The sequence below is a fragment of the Lepisma saccharinum genome, chromosome 8, assembly GCF_977018435.1.
Source record: "Lepisma saccharinum chromosome 8, izLepSacc3.1, whole genome shotgun sequence".
Taxonomy (NCBI): domain Eukaryota; kingdom Metazoa; phylum Arthropoda; class Insecta; order Zygentoma; family Lepismatidae; genus Lepisma; species Lepisma saccharinum.
Genome location: NC_139236.1, coordinates 92,051,280 through 92,066,855, shown reverse-complemented (window position 1 = coordinate 92,066,855; position 15,576 = coordinate 92,051,280). Strand labels below are relative to the sequence as shown.

General features: G+C 41.8%; 1 protein-coding gene across 5 annotated transcripts in view; it reads left to right on the top strand.

The window, feature by feature from the left end:
* dyl (transmembrane protein dusky-like) overlaps nt 1-15,576 on the top strand; it is an 86,920-nt gene that overhangs the window by 48,475 nt on the left and 22,869 nt on the right. For all 5 annotated transcript variants that reach the window (XM_083127716.1, XM_083127714.1, XM_083127712.1 and 2 more), the window contains exon 2: nt 3,655-3,771. In XM_083127716.1, coding sequence (XP_082983842.1) covers nt 3,712-3,771 — 60 coding nt within the window. In that variant the 5' untranslated portion in view covers nt 3,655-3,711. The remainder of the gene's footprint in view (nt 1-3,654; nt 3,772-15,576) is intronic.

Sequence of the window (15,576 nt, the reverse complement as noted above, 5' to 3'; positions counted from 1 at the left end):
TTGACTTTTGAAATGTCTGAATAAGTTAGTCTCGAAAGTCACGGAACTCGACACCCAGATGAACAGCCCTGGGAGGCCCTGGCCCTAAAAGGGCTGTTGTTTAAAGTTCACTTCATGCACAGATAGGCTAATCGACATTGGACCTAGAGTTTAAAGTGAGATCCGAACCACAATACAATGTTCCTCCACCGGGTTTAGTTCGTTTTATATCTGAGTAGGTAAAGTATATTTGGTTTTCAAATATCATGCATTGTAGTGTGGCAAAGTCGTCGTCACATTTGCCCTCGTGCGAGGCATTTTGATATGCTTTGTAGGTAGAGAGTTGTCAAGATTAAAGCTGGCTAAACGTTGTAAGAAGCGATGCCAAATTTAAAGAACTAGATTTAGATTATATTCTGTGACTTGGTTGCTGATATGAAATATGATCATTGTTGCTCGTTCTCGACTTGACTTTTAACAGAGCATCTTGGTCTCTGTCTCATTTCGGTACAATCCCAAGATTGGAATGAAGAAAAGCATATTTCTCTTCAATGTTTTGCAACGCTTCAGATAATGAAAAACCTTAACGCGGCATAGAAAGTGTTCACCCGAGCGGAGAGCGTTTTGTACAGCGCCCATAATTCACGCGGCGCCTTGTAATTTCAATGAAAGCAGGAACAAGTATTCGGACCGTTACACAAACGTCCCGTTCTTGCTGTCGACGTTACCTTTATTAGCACAAACGTTTTGCGGCGCCAGTTGGCATTGGTAGCTCAATTCACGACACACCTTTCATTACTTTATCAACTAGAGCAAGCTCGACGGCGACTCATATTAAGATTTTACCAACTTCTGCCCCATTGATTCAATAATATTGGTTTCGCCAAAAAAAACCTGCGTAGCTCAATGGTTATGGTCACTGGCCCTTTGTCTGGAAATTGTGGTTTAGACCGACCGTCTTTAAGTCAATTTCTGCATGGTTTTATCCAGAATTTTTCATTTGGGGGTTGAATGTTCGTGTTTAAGGGTTTTAAGGGTATATTTACAGTGAAAATGACCATAAATTGGGCCTTTGTGAACATTATTTGGGGGTTTTGAGGAAATGCTAGGTGTGTTAGGGGTCTGTGTAGGTATATTACTAAATTTCGGAGATACTTGGAAAGACGGAGTGGTAGTTCCGGTGGGGGAAGCCAGAAAACAGCTGCGATGGGACTCGAAGTGCTGATCACGTGCCACCCAATGAAAAAGGACACTTGGTAAGCGTTGCGCCAGGGAGAATTTGATTTAATTTTTTGTACATTAGCGTTACTTTTTTATCACTTTTGGCTAATCGCGACGATGAGGATGAGTGATGAAATTCATGAAGGTACACTCACAAAGAACACCCATGCCCAGGCTGGAATTCGGACCCTGGACCCCTAGCGTTGTAGCGTGCTAACTACTCCGCCACTGAGCAAGGGCGCCCGCAGAGGGGGACCAGGGGGCACTTGTCCCCATGAGATATCCGGAAATTACTTCACATAATTCGAATGGTGGAATTGTAGCGTGAAAACATGGATGAGGGATGCTATGAAAGACAGCACATTAAGATGAATCAGATATATGATGTTTTATGATAATTTTCCTGTGAGAAAGGATCACTCCACGTCCTGCCTACCCTAATTTCAGCATTGCTGGCGGCCTTGCCACAGAAAAAGGCATCTTGAAAGTGTTATAATCTTATGACTGCCCTGAATATAGTATATACACCTCACGACACATTTGTGCTTCGAATCCCGGTTTCGTAATGAGTGTTCTTTGTGAGTGATCCTTCGTCAATATCATCATATAATCCATCACTCATCATCCTCATCGTCGAATTAATAAGTAATGACAGAAAAGCCACGTAAAGTAACCTAATTCAATCAATAAATCGATACATTTTTGAGGGGGCGGGGAAGGGGGGTTGTAGAAAGTCGGTTCTTATGCCTGAAGCTGCTCTAGTGAACCGTGACCTTCAGATAACAAAAAAACCCGGCGCCATCTTGGTCCAAATAAGGCAACGCCCGTCGCAACAATCACCGTTATGGCAACTAATGATCCTCGCCTGTCAATACCAATTACAACTAGCAAGAATCTTTGACTAATTGGTTCGTAATTGTTCAAGATTTCCCTTTCGGGGCGGACGGAAGAGTCAAGTTTGAGGAAAGGCTGGAGAAAGGAAACGAGAGAACAACCTGTAATTACGCAGTATGTATTGTTCTTTGGTAGCCCCCAAAAAGAAAAAGAAGTGATTTATTTGACAGAACATAGGTGGCGCCTTAACTGTGTTCAGGTGCCTTTTCCTATATTGGATCTCCGTGGGAATATGATGTATTGGTGTGTTTACAATTTCTTGCGCTAAAATAAAGTAAAAAAAAGAAACACGAAAGTTATTGAAGGAATGCAAAAATAAGCAACTGCACTGCGTTTCACACGGCAAAGCATAGTAAGAGTTATAAAATATTTCTACTTGTTTATTATGCTTCATTTTGGAAATATGCTTTTTGAGATATATATTGCACAACGTGAATTGCTCAGTTGCAGCCACTATTCACAGTTAGCATGGGTTATTTGAGAAATGTGTCAGTAGTGAAGAACAAAATATACATACAAAGTCTTCAATTTTGCCCAGTGATTTTCATGGCTTAGAACAAGTTTCAGTGACAGTACGCCTACCACCATCTGATAAAATTTACCGACATTTTAATTGTTTGTCCCATAGATATACCTGCAATGGTAACTTGTGAAATGGCGTAAATACCACATTTTATGTAAAAATATGTACCGTGATATACATAAGTATTACCAAGCAAATTGTCCATCATGTTTAATACTCTTTCTTTTTTTGTTTACACAATGAGAACTTCAAGAATTTAAACAAAACGCCTAACAAGCTGGTGACAAATTCTACTCAAGCATAGGGTACATCACAATTCAGTCCATAAAAACACGTAGAATGAAAATAATCATGGACAATTTGCCGAGCAATACTTCCGCATTCCACTGTAAAGGGAAATTATGTATTATACCTCAAAATATGTAAAAATATTTAATATGCCATTCATGTATAGCGTTTTTTAACAGTACAATTCGCCAACATGTGTCATTTTAGCTTTGATGCATGAGAAGGGACACTGGCCAATTTTATCCAATAATACAAATCGTTACAATTAACCAGGTGGAAAAGCACTGCAAAATAAGAAAAATACAATATATTACTAGCATACAAAGTATTTTTAAAATTCCACCGTGAGACTCGTATCCAAATCTCTTGTGTTGCTGTTTATTGATTTGCTTAGCCATATTTGGCTAATTGCGAAGATGGGGATGAGTGATGACGTGATGAATTGTCACCCACGATCATCCATGCCCAGGCCGGGATTCGAACCAGGGACCCCTGGCTTCGTAATGCGACGTGCTAACCACTCCGCCACGAGGGCCGGCATGTTGCTGCTTATATGCCAATCCACCTCCATAATTATTCCTGTTGGTTTTACATGCTCGTTTGTTTTTTTGGTTAGAAATGCAACAGTGCTAATCTTAAGGAAGATTTTTTAAAAAATCTTCATATGTAATGGTAATGTTAAAATGGGTAAAATGTGCATTCAAATGCATTTAAAATAATTAATGAATCATTTCTTATTTTAATTTCAGACGAAGCTTCGATTGGGAGGAAAACCAGCCCACAACTCACCATCCACACACCACACAATGAAGAGGGCGAAGCATTTGTTGGCGACATGTCTACTTGGAGTCTTCCTCTTAGTACAGGTTAGCGAAGCTATCTTTATTCAAATAAACTAACATAAATATATTTTTGTACGTTAAATTTCAAATCTTTTCTTTTGATTGAATGACATAGCCATTAGCCAGATGTCGAGCACACCTGGTACTGACCTCTGACACTACCAATGTTGCCAGTGCACCTCGTAATTTTACAGGATATATGAATGTCTCTTAATTAACCAAAAATCGTGTTTCTGTGCATAACATGAGTAAAAATTGTCGTTCTTCTGTCAATTCGATAAGGGACCACCGATACACATGGAAAATTTCTGTATTTAGGGACACCCTATGTAAATAAAGCCCATATGTATAATCTACGAGATACAACTGTTGCTTCTAGCTGCCTAAAAACGTCACTGCGACGGAAGAGCCAATCAAATAGCGCCTCAGCAGTGTGCTACTGAAGCTGATTGGATGCTTGACACATGTGCTTCCTTGTGACGTGAAATGATTTGGTGGGAAGAGTACACATACGCACAGAACCACTAGCGTACGCAGAATCTTTTTTCGAAGGGGCTGGAACTGTAAAGGTTCATATTACATAGGGGAGCAAGATACACAATAAAATATTTCGTAATTGTCGTATTTCACCTTAGTTTTAAAAAAATGGTCATTTTAAGGGGTGAGGGTACACTTTGGTTTTTCCCAGATTTCTTTAGTGCCTTCATCTGAAAATTTTCAAAATTTTCTCAATATTTCGAGACTGGCTGCAGCCCCATCAACTCCCTCCTGCGTACGCCGACGATGAGATTCGATCTGGCGTCATGCAGTGAACAGGCTGCTTGGCAGGCCTTGACTCTCTAAAGGCTGTTGGGCCACGCAGTCTTTTCTAACAATATGCCAAAGTCATGGGGGGATTTATCACTAGGCTATCTTGAGCTGTAGCCAAGGGGTCGACTATTAAAATTCCTTAATATTGTGATAATAGCAAAATAAAACAATATGCCAAGTCCATTCATTTGCTTATTTCAAGAACGAAGGTGGAAGAAGGAGTTTCTTGGGTTTAATAACTTCTAACATCATAACACTATTTTCAGTACTGCCTGACAGTGCTCGAACATAAACAATTGTTCCTCGAAGAAACAAATACAAATATTTTGAATGCCAACAATTGAAAGTCAATTTTTAATCAAATGTGTGTATATTTTAAAGTTTACAAGTGTTTTTAGTGCAGAGCATGCAATTAGTGCAAGTGAAGTACTATAACAAAACTGTTATTATTATTATTGTCTGCAGGGTCCAAAGGGAGGCCTAGGGAGCTAATTTTTTATAGACCCCCCTTCGTGCCAAAGTGGTTATAATTTCCACTTGCATAAATATTAAAGGGTTAGTTGAGTCGAAATGAGGCGTCAAAATACTTATAAGAAAAGTTGTTTTCCATGATGACTGCTCTCGGGTTCGAATCCATGCCTGGGCATGGATGTTTGTGTGTGTCATCATTCATCCTCATCTTCGCAAATTAGACAAAAGTGGCACAAAAGGCGAAGTAAAATAAAGCAAACCAATCAATCAATCAACCATGATGACTACTACTACATTTCGGCCGTCGACACGAGACCGAAACTGCCAAAACTCGACTCGACATCGCCCGTATCACAGCTTGTTAATAGTGACCACTCCGGCACAGAGGACAATCAAGCATTTTTTCCAATGGGTCCCGAGTTTGATACCCGGTGGAGGCTCATAGTGGTTCGGATCCCTCTCTAAACTGTATGCCCAGTCCCGATTAGCCTTACTGTGCATAAAGTGGACTTAAAACAACAAATCAACATCAAGCATTTTCCACAAATGTAAGCATTTGTTGGCTTCGCACGATGTAAAACGAACATTTAGTTCGCTTTAAGTGGGCATGTAGCTGTAAAGAAACGATTAGGGGATCCCTAAACACTTTCCTCCACCAATTAATTAACCCACCGCACGTTCATCTCTCAACTGTTCCTGTGTGCAAAGGGAGAAGGTCAAAGGAACGTTTTACCACAACACAAAAGTGGGATTCACACAATTTACAATCCCAGCTAACTGTTATCGCCATAAAATTGCTGGGGAAAAGGCCCCTCTGGCGTCGGTGCGTGGGGAAATTCGTGATGTTCACGTTTGAAGTTACCAGGAAGCTGGTGCACGGTTTCCCATCCATATTCACATGTGTGTGAGTAGTTTATGTCATCGCATTTGCTGTCATGAGAGGCATTTTAATATGCTTTAAAGTTAGGGAGTTACCTGAATTAAACCTGGCTAAATGTTTTAAAAGGCGAAGCCAGATTCGAAGAAACAGGTTTATATTCTGTGACTTGTATGAAATCTAACAAGTGATAATTTTTAATGTGGGAGAGTTTCTAGCATTAAAAATGGTTAAATGTTTTAAGAAACGAGGCCAGATTAGAACAAATTGTTTAATATTCTGTAGCATTCTTAAATTTTTAAACCAAAGCCCAATTTATGGTCATTCTGGCCTTAAATTTGTCTTTACACACCCAGAGGACCGAACTTACACCTACCAAATGGAAAGTTATTGATAAACAACTGGTTGGTGGCAGCAATCAGTGACGCAGGACAGGGGGTACAGGGATGCATTTTGTTTCCAAATTTTTGGCAGGGAGTTCAGAACCTTCTAAATCCTTTGATCCGATTTGTATACCTTGAACCGTCAAATAATTTAACGGACACAAGACGCTGCCGTCCAAAGAATCTATTTTTTAATAGTTAAACGCAAGAAGTTACTTTGATCACATTAAACCTACAGCTTAGCTTATCTTCCTGAGTTACAAGTGTTTCTAAAGCCTCTTAAAAACTAGCTTGAAAATATGCTTCACATTTGTAAAAAAAAAATCAAAATTATTTTGTAAATATTGCATTTTACATTCGTAATACAAGGTTTTGTGTATGTGTGTGTGTGTGTGCACACACGAATTCATATACATACTGTACTGTACATATCAGGAGTGCCCATCCACCCCGAAGGCCAACGGTGCGTCCCCCCAAATCATGTCAAATCCCCATAAAGTGTTTAATTACGACAGATTGTCTACTACCATCCTATTACTGAAAGTCACTTTGTTTAAGCTTCACTTTTTTAAAACCTTTTAAAACTTGAACTTACCTGATCTGTCCCCTAAATTCTTCCTTTTCTTCATCTAATGGATTGAATATGGTGAACTTAGTAGGAAAAGTGACTTGGAACCAGTTGGCTGCACTTTTTGACTCTCCTTGCACCGAAGCGTCTAGTTGGTTACACGGTGCAACACCGAGTCTTGGAGTCAAGTAGTGTATTTGGGATCTGCACCATCTGCACTACCTTTCGAACCGGTGTATGTGTGGTGTATGGTCACGTGGTGAGTATTAACTAATCAAATGACCGTTTAAAGCAGCAGAGAGGCATTTGTTGCATCTTCTGAACTTGAACACCGCTTTCCGTCTAGTTGCTTGAACGTCATTTCCTTGCACCACCCTGACAATGGATGCACCTGCACTGCACCGATTGTCAAAAAGTGCAGCCAACTAGACGGGGCTAATGAATTACTAAGAAAATATATTCTGATTCCCCCTCCTCGCCTAATGACACATATTGCAGCTTGGTGTCAAGGTGTAAACATTCTTTTACACATATTTTAGTGTTATGTTATGTTATTTTGAAGAAAAGGTCCCCCCAAATAACACGGTCCGCGCCAATATCCCCTTCCCCTGTGAGATTAAACTTTGTAGCCCCGAAATCAAGAACGTTCCTGCGCCACTGACGAGAAATCAACGCGCTTGGACATCGGGGAACCTATGAACCCCTGAGTGTGAGTGGGTGCATAACTTTGAAGATGTTCGACTTTCGTGAATCCCTCCCGCCAGCCTACCAACAGCCTGAGGAGAGAACGAAACAAAAATGCAGGACATGTTTTCCCGGCGTCGTTGAAGCGTTTCCAGCGAGCTGTGTATGGATTCACTGGTTCACTGCGCAAAATGAACCGAGGCTTAAGGAGCGTGAATTGCGTGGGCCCCAGTTGCTCGACCGCCGTGAACGAAGGCTTTAATTCCCCAAATTGAAATGTCTGCTCCGGTGCGCTCGCATGTGGAGGAAAGGAAGGTTGCGCTGGTCAGATGATCCCGCCGTGTGGCGCTGGAACTAACGAATGGTGATTGCCTCTTTGACGTTCCTCAAGGAAGAAAAACTGTTTCCACTCCACTAACGCTATTAGCCAGTGTTCGCGTGTGTGACAACCATGCGAGAGATCGGAGTTCGATCCCAGGCGGGGGAAAACCGGGATTCTTTCCACCTTTTCAAGCGGCTCCGGCGCTCACCCAGCGTCGTATAAATTGAGTTCCTGGAATAAACTTTGGGGGCTAAAGGTAGCCAGGGGGCGTGGTGCAGATCACATTAGCCCCCCCCCCCCACCTTCGGCTGTGATCAAGAAAGTGTCGGGCCCTAACTCCACAACCCCTGTACGCCTTGATGGCGTGGTGCAAAGCACAGGGGAGCACTTTACTTTTCGAAATCAGTGCGACAATTTTTTTTCTGCTCAAGGGTGGATTTAGGGGTGGGCCCATGCATAGACGTTTCCAAGGGGATTGATTGATTGATTGATATGAAATTGTGGGTGCGTCACCCGTCACATTTTATACTAAAGAAATATAAATAGGAGTATTAATGGAATTTCACCACTAAAGATAGAAGTTGGGGTCCAGTCCCATGTCGTACCTAAAAAATCTGTTCCTGAGGACAAGAATCTCCTTACCCAAGTTATGAACTGAGTCTGTAAAAGGGCCATTCAGCACATACGTATAAGGACAAAACACAGGACAACACACAACCGTGCAGACGATTATACTGGCTGTAGGTCCAGGCGCCAAAGCCTCGTTGGCCTGTAAGGCTGCAGTTACTGTTCTTAAAAGGTCACCCCTTACACCCCCAGAACATTCTTCTAATGAGGACATTCGTACATACACATAAATTATTTTGGAGCGACTAATTACTACATAGACGAACTCCTCACTCTATTCTCCACTGCGCCTGTAGGGCTCTTTTAAAGGAATGCAATGACATACTGTTGACATCAAGCTCTGGATGATATGCCACTGCTTCATTATAGTTTTTGACCATTTTCCACATTAGAGAGATCTTTACAAAGTTGTTCGAGATATCTGTATATCTCTGTACATGAAATAGCCCGGGTTTCGGTCTAGTTCTCGTTTGACACACACACACTATTGCAATGCCGATACTAACACCGCGGAGTCTATTTTGTCATTTACCATTTTGTGTAACATGCTCATCAAATCTAGATCAAACCTTTCTTCCATTTCTTCAGGGTGAAAGTAAGACAGACTCTAAGAGTGCGAGGTTAACTTAGGGCTTCAAGAATTTGGACGGAATAATCTTGACTTTTGGGACACCCTGTGTGTGTGTGTGTGTGTGTGTATATATATATATATATATATATATATATAAATTGTGTAAATGCTTCATTTTCAATCATTTGAAAGGGAATAACATTTATTTTATTTAACCGCAATGGTCAAGTCGGTAGGGCGTCTGACTGCCAAGCAGGAGACCCGGGTTCGATTCCCGGGCTAGATGGTCTAAGGTCGGATCCTCCGGTCTTGTCCCCGCACAAAGCGGCTTTGGGGCTCACCCAGCCTCAAATTAAGGGGGGCAGGTAAGGCGGACGGAGAGTGGTGCTCATCACGTAACCTCCAAAATGGCCGAGATCGAGAATGTGTGGGGCCCTACCAGGACATTCGCTGTGTCTTCATGGCACGGTGCTGTATGCACGAGGAGTTTACCTTTTCTTACCTTATATATTTTATAATGTAAAGAAAACAATTAATGAAGTTTTTTTTTCAGGGGAGCCAGTACACTTATTTGCCCCCGCTGGATACTCTCATGTGTCCTAAAAGAAAAGGTCTTGCCAGCATAGATATAGAACTTCCACCAAATTGTGTGGTCAGACTTTTTGAAAATATCTTTAAATATCATTACAAAACCAACTACAAATGCAGTTAAAACTATCACAGCATAAAACAGGGGAACACCTCGCCTCCACTGCGTTTCTTTCACCAAGAAAACCACGGCCCGTATAACACCTGCCTTTCTACTCAGGCCCTCTCGGAGGAAGTCTGACTGACCTACATCTCGCGACGCATTCTTCCATATAGCGGTACCCTCATCGCTTTGATGCTCGTGGAGAAAGAGAAGGGTGTCACAGGACAGAGGGTGTTAATAAAGAATCGTGGAAAGGTGGGGGGCGGGCATTGTGTATAATACTCAGATTCGAATGAGGTAGAAAGTTGAGGCTCTTGAACTTTGGAAACCGAAAGCCGCTCAGCAGGAAGTGAGATTGACGAGCATGTCGATTAGTTGACATGTAAGGGTGGGTGAAATTCTCGATTGCGACAACTTGCTACAGGGTTGATGAGTGTTTCGTCCGTATGAGATTTCATACACTCAGTTTTCACATATCTTCTGATCTAGCGTAGCTATCGCATTGTAATAAAGAGGCCTGTTTTCGAATCAGGGTTGTTTTAAACAAATTAAATTCCCGTTCGGGAGAGAAAATCAGCAAGCGTAAATGGGTTGTTCTTGACCGTAAAGAACATTTTTATCTGTAAAGTATTAAAATACGGTCCAAGGACCTTTTTTCGGGATCAATTTAAATACGGTCCAGGAAACTTTTATTTTCGTTCCAATTCCGTATTCAAATGAAACAATACGTAACTTGGACCGAATTTAAATTGTGCTAGAAAAAATGTTCCGGTCCTACAGTGGAACCCAATAGAATCCACTAGAATTTATGCGTTCCTGGACCTTCAACAACTCAAAGCCTCCCCGATTGAGCAATGGTAACGTCGTCGCCTTGTAATCTAGGGATCCCGGGTTCGATAGCCGATGGAGGCATATAGTGTTCGGATTCCACTTTAAACTGTAGGTCCAGTCGCAACCTCACTGTGCATAAAGTGAACTTAAAACACCAAATTAATCAATCAATCAATCACATCTCAACGGTTCATATCGGATGTTAGAATCGTGTACACAGTTTCAGCTATCTTGGAGCTTGTCCCAACGCACAGCCCAAGCCAATGAATCTAGAAACCTGAAAGCATATGGCTGTCTTCCTCTTATTTAATTTTTCCTATTTAGCGCCGCTTTTCTGCCACTTTTGGCTAATCGCGACGATGAGGATGATATGATGAAAGTTAGGCAGGACTCTCACAAAGAACACCCATTCCGAGGCCAGGATTCGAAACCGGGACCACTGGGGTCATAATGCGCTGTGCTAACCATTCAACCACAAAGTTCGAATGTCTTCATCTTATGTTGTGAACATACACTAAGGAGAAACTTCCCATAATTCAAGGAAAAAGGGTTTTAAATTTTTTAAAAAATATTTCATAAGTTTACAGACCAAAATGCAAATTTTTTGGCCAGCAGCAGTTTCGAACTTGAATTTTAATAGCTTACGATACAATATTTATAGATCATTTCAGTTATGTTTCTGCGTGTAACATGAAGCACAAGCAATCCACAAAAAAAGATCAAGACTGTTTAGAATTATCAGCACAGCATGTAATAGAACGAGTACTGTTGCTTTTGTTTATAAAAAGCCACAATGAAGCAGTGTAACTTGGGATTAGAGGAAGGCCGTGAGCCCATGTTAAGCTACGCCTTTCCTCTAGCGGAGTGTTTCTCAACCACCGGGCCACGAGTGGTTCTGAAGTTTACGACTTGCAGCCCTAGCTGGCAGTCACCTGGAAACGATCTAACCGGGGTGTGCGTGGCTTTTCGCCTCCAAATTTGAAAGTTGACGGACGGGCACCACTATTTATTTAGTTAACGCAGCAATTTTCATTAACAAGTATATTGAACTGATAATTGGTAGTTTGCGGTGTTTGAAATTGAGCATTCCAATCAAAATTAGCACTTACTAAATTAATTTAATGATATTGGCCGGAGGAAACTAAAAGATTCCATTAGATTCAGTAATTGTCAACTAATTTAAACCTAATATTATATTGATTGGCCACTTTCGGTTAATCGTGAATATGAGGATGGGCATATCCCAAATTGTTAAAGCAAGGAGTGAAAATACTGTTTTTCGTTCTTTATTCTGTTGGAAACTGCAAAAGGTTTTTCGACAGCCTCAGCTCTACAGTCACTATGTAGGTCTGTCTCTATCCATTCTTAAGAATCTTTCCAAATACGACATGCCTGCCATAACCTAACCATAACCTAACTTATCCTACAAGCAAAATATCTCAAATGTACTCAAAATATATTTGATGAAAGAAGAAACTCCCCGTAAAGGACAGTACTCTTTCTGTCAATTGGTATGCACCGCAGTAACGAAAAGTAGTTCCTAAAAGCGGTCCTCACCTTCCCCTTCCCTCCCGAGGCAGCGATTCCTGTGTTGTAACATTTCACTTCAAGCATTCCACGTGAATATATTAGTTCCTGAATTGAAAATTTGTGACTTTGACACTATATCACTATATATACACAGTGCGTTTGTTTTGGCTCTGGGCAGAGATAGCTCGTGAACACATTGAACAAGTCTTATGACATAGGTTAGTACTCCTTATACAGTACAATATGAATATAATTGTCTACATGCTGAAGATATGTGGGTAAAGAAGCGAGACGTTACGGGACGAAAATGCCGGTATCTGCACCATGTCACGTGCTATCTCGGCCCAGTGCCAAAACGAACACCCTGTATTTGTCAACAAGTCTAGACATAATCGCACTAACGCTCTCTATTTTTATGCTATAATTTATTTATTTATTAAACTTCAACGGTACATATTAGTTAACGTGTAAAGTTTATAAAAAAAATGAAAGCTATTTATGAATATTTTTTTGGATCGAGTTTTAAAAAACAAATTTACCGGGCCGCGGGCTTACGGAGGTCAAGGACCACTGCTCTAGCGTACGTCTTTCTGCGTATGAGAACGCGTGCGTTGGAAACTGTTTAGTATTCAGGCCACGTACTTTTCGCAAGATTTACCCAGTCATACAGTTAAATGAAAGAAGCGTGTTCGTCGCAGGGCCAACTGGTAATTGCAAACTTAACAACCAGGCAAACAAATTTACGTCTGCTGCAGCGCCTGTAACACTTTCCACAAGTCACCTCACACAATGGAGAATATCTGTCAACCGCATGTAAGCGGAATGCCGTAGTAGGAAGCGCAGGACGACGAGAAGACGTCAGCCCCATGGCGATTGGGAAGCCGAAATCTTAGTCGACAAAGTTATACGAATATGCAGTGGTGCCAACTGATATTGCAATTATAGGAGTGCAGTTGCGTGGTTGAAGAGGCCTTAGGAGGAGACAACGAGGGCGCGTGCCCCTGCTCCACGTTTCTAGCACGTCCCACATCATGCCAATACCCCCCCCCCCACAAAAAAAAAACAACAACAAGAAAACAAGTAGTAACTTACTGGTTTAGAAAATTGTGATACGGGTCAAATTGTTTAAATCATATATCAATACCTCAATATAAAAAATAGTTCCTAGCGTCTTTAATTTGAATTTGTTTTTCAGCCACATTTACATAGATAGGCTAATCGGGACTGGACCTATAGTTTAAAGTGGGATCCTAACCACTGTGTACCTCCACCGGGTATCGAACCCAGCCATCGGAGAGGACCTCTAGCTCCTTTTGTATCTGTATATGTATATTTCTAATTATGTCCGTTCCTTAGAATAAACGTACCTCCGCGGTGTATCTTTGGGCCAATGAAAGTGAAACCTGCCCGTACTGTAACTATACATAAACACGGTCACTGATCCAGTTTAAATAAGCATTGGTTAGCTTTTCGGTAATTACTCCCAAACCAAGTAACATAGAGATTTCGTACCTTATGTAAAATGCTCTGTAAAGTAAAATAGTATTATCCAGCGTATCAGTTGATTAAAAAATGAGAGCCTTGACTCTTCTTTACAATTACGGATATTGCCTATATGCTGATAAAGACACTTGGCACTGAATATATGTGACGACGATGTGTTTACGCCGCTCTTTTGGCAACGCAGGAGCAGGATTACATGGCAAGCAGCTGGCTGCATCACCTGCTTCCCTCGATTATGGTTGGAAATTCGACTACAGCGCCAGAGATATATTATTTCATCACACTTTCACGGGCAGTGTAAAGTAGGCCTAACAAAACACCATGCCACAACGGCCCTATGAGAGCCAGGGCTCTCCATTGGTCCCATCGCCGCCGTTTTCTAGCTTTCTAGACCGCTACTTCTTTTCAAGTAACTTCCCAAATGAATTTTGTCGTGGGCTCCCACCAGGTATCGAACCCAGGACCGTTCGCACTAAAGGCGAGAGCGCTAACCACTTGGCTACGCGGGAGCCCTAAAACAAGCCTGTACATGATCAAAATTTCCCAGCCTTGACTTCCCAATAGGGTTAAGTTAAATGCTCACTGTTGTGAGCCCTCACGGTTGCTGCAGATCACATGCTCATCAATATTGATCTCATCTCAACGGTTGTTGCACTTAGCATGTGGGTGACCGAAGCCAATCGCAAACATTGTTATAGCTAACGAGTTGAAGAAACAAGGTCACTTATGCTTGGAGATCCCATCAAGGGGACACACTTTCTACCCTCTGCTGCAACAAATCGTCCATTTATTTGCTGGAGAAAGCGCCGCTCTCCAAACAGCTCTTGTGGGTGGCCCTTGTGTGGAACGATTCGGGTACATTTAAACATGCAGTTCCGGGTGGCATAAACAGAGTTCGAACTGAAAAAAGTAGAAGGGCTCAAAACTTTCTCTTTCTACATTTTTTTATACTTTTGAGTGCCACGATCTATAACTCTGTCCCGGAAATCTGTGGAGCAGGCGAACGAAAACAAGTCTCTGCGCAAGTAGAACACGTGAGAGAGAACGGGATTGCGTGGAGGGGAGAAAAGCGACTGATGTTACCAGCCTTACCAGCAGCGTGTAGTGCTTCGCTCTGGCCACTCTATCCCTTTCCCCTTCTCTGCCGCTATGCGCTGTTTTGCTCCACGGATTCCTTGGATATAGTATAATATATATTCTTATTTCTAGCCGACCACAGTGGCGGAGTGGTTACCATAGCGCACTACGACACCAGGGGTTTTGGGTTCGGATTTCGGCCTGGGCATGCGTGTTCTCTGTGAGTGTCCCTTCATCAATTTCATCATATCATCACTCATCCTCATCTTCATTTGGCTGAATATGCCAAATCAATCAATCAATATTTGGATTTGTCTTATTTTACGTCGTTATCGTCCTACTCTTTGGCTAATCGCGACGATGAGGATGAAAACGATGACTACGGGACACTTACAAAGAAACAACAACGCCCGGACCGGAACTCGGAGCTGGAACCTTCGATGGTGATGCCATCTGGGCGGCCGAATGTGAAAAGAGGCGAGAATGTCTCTTTCTCCATCTCGAAGGAAACATCTCAATGTCGTCTCGAAATAGAACAATTAGCATTATTTGGTCCTCCCCGGTGTCGCAGTGGTAGTGTCGTCGCCTTGCAATCATGCTGTACCGTGTTCGATACCCGATGGAGGCACATAGTAGTTCGGATCCTACTTTAAACTGTAGGTCCAGTCTCGATTAGCCTTACTGTGCATAAAGTGAACTAAAAGCATCAACTCAAACAAAAAAATTTGCAATATTTACCAAAACGAAGTAAAATGTAAGATTATGAACATTAAACAACATATACAAACCATCCCCCAAATAATCAAGCAGGAATCCCATCACACAAGGTGGGATCCTAACCACAATGTGCCCCCACCGGCTATCGAACCCGTGACCCCTTGTTT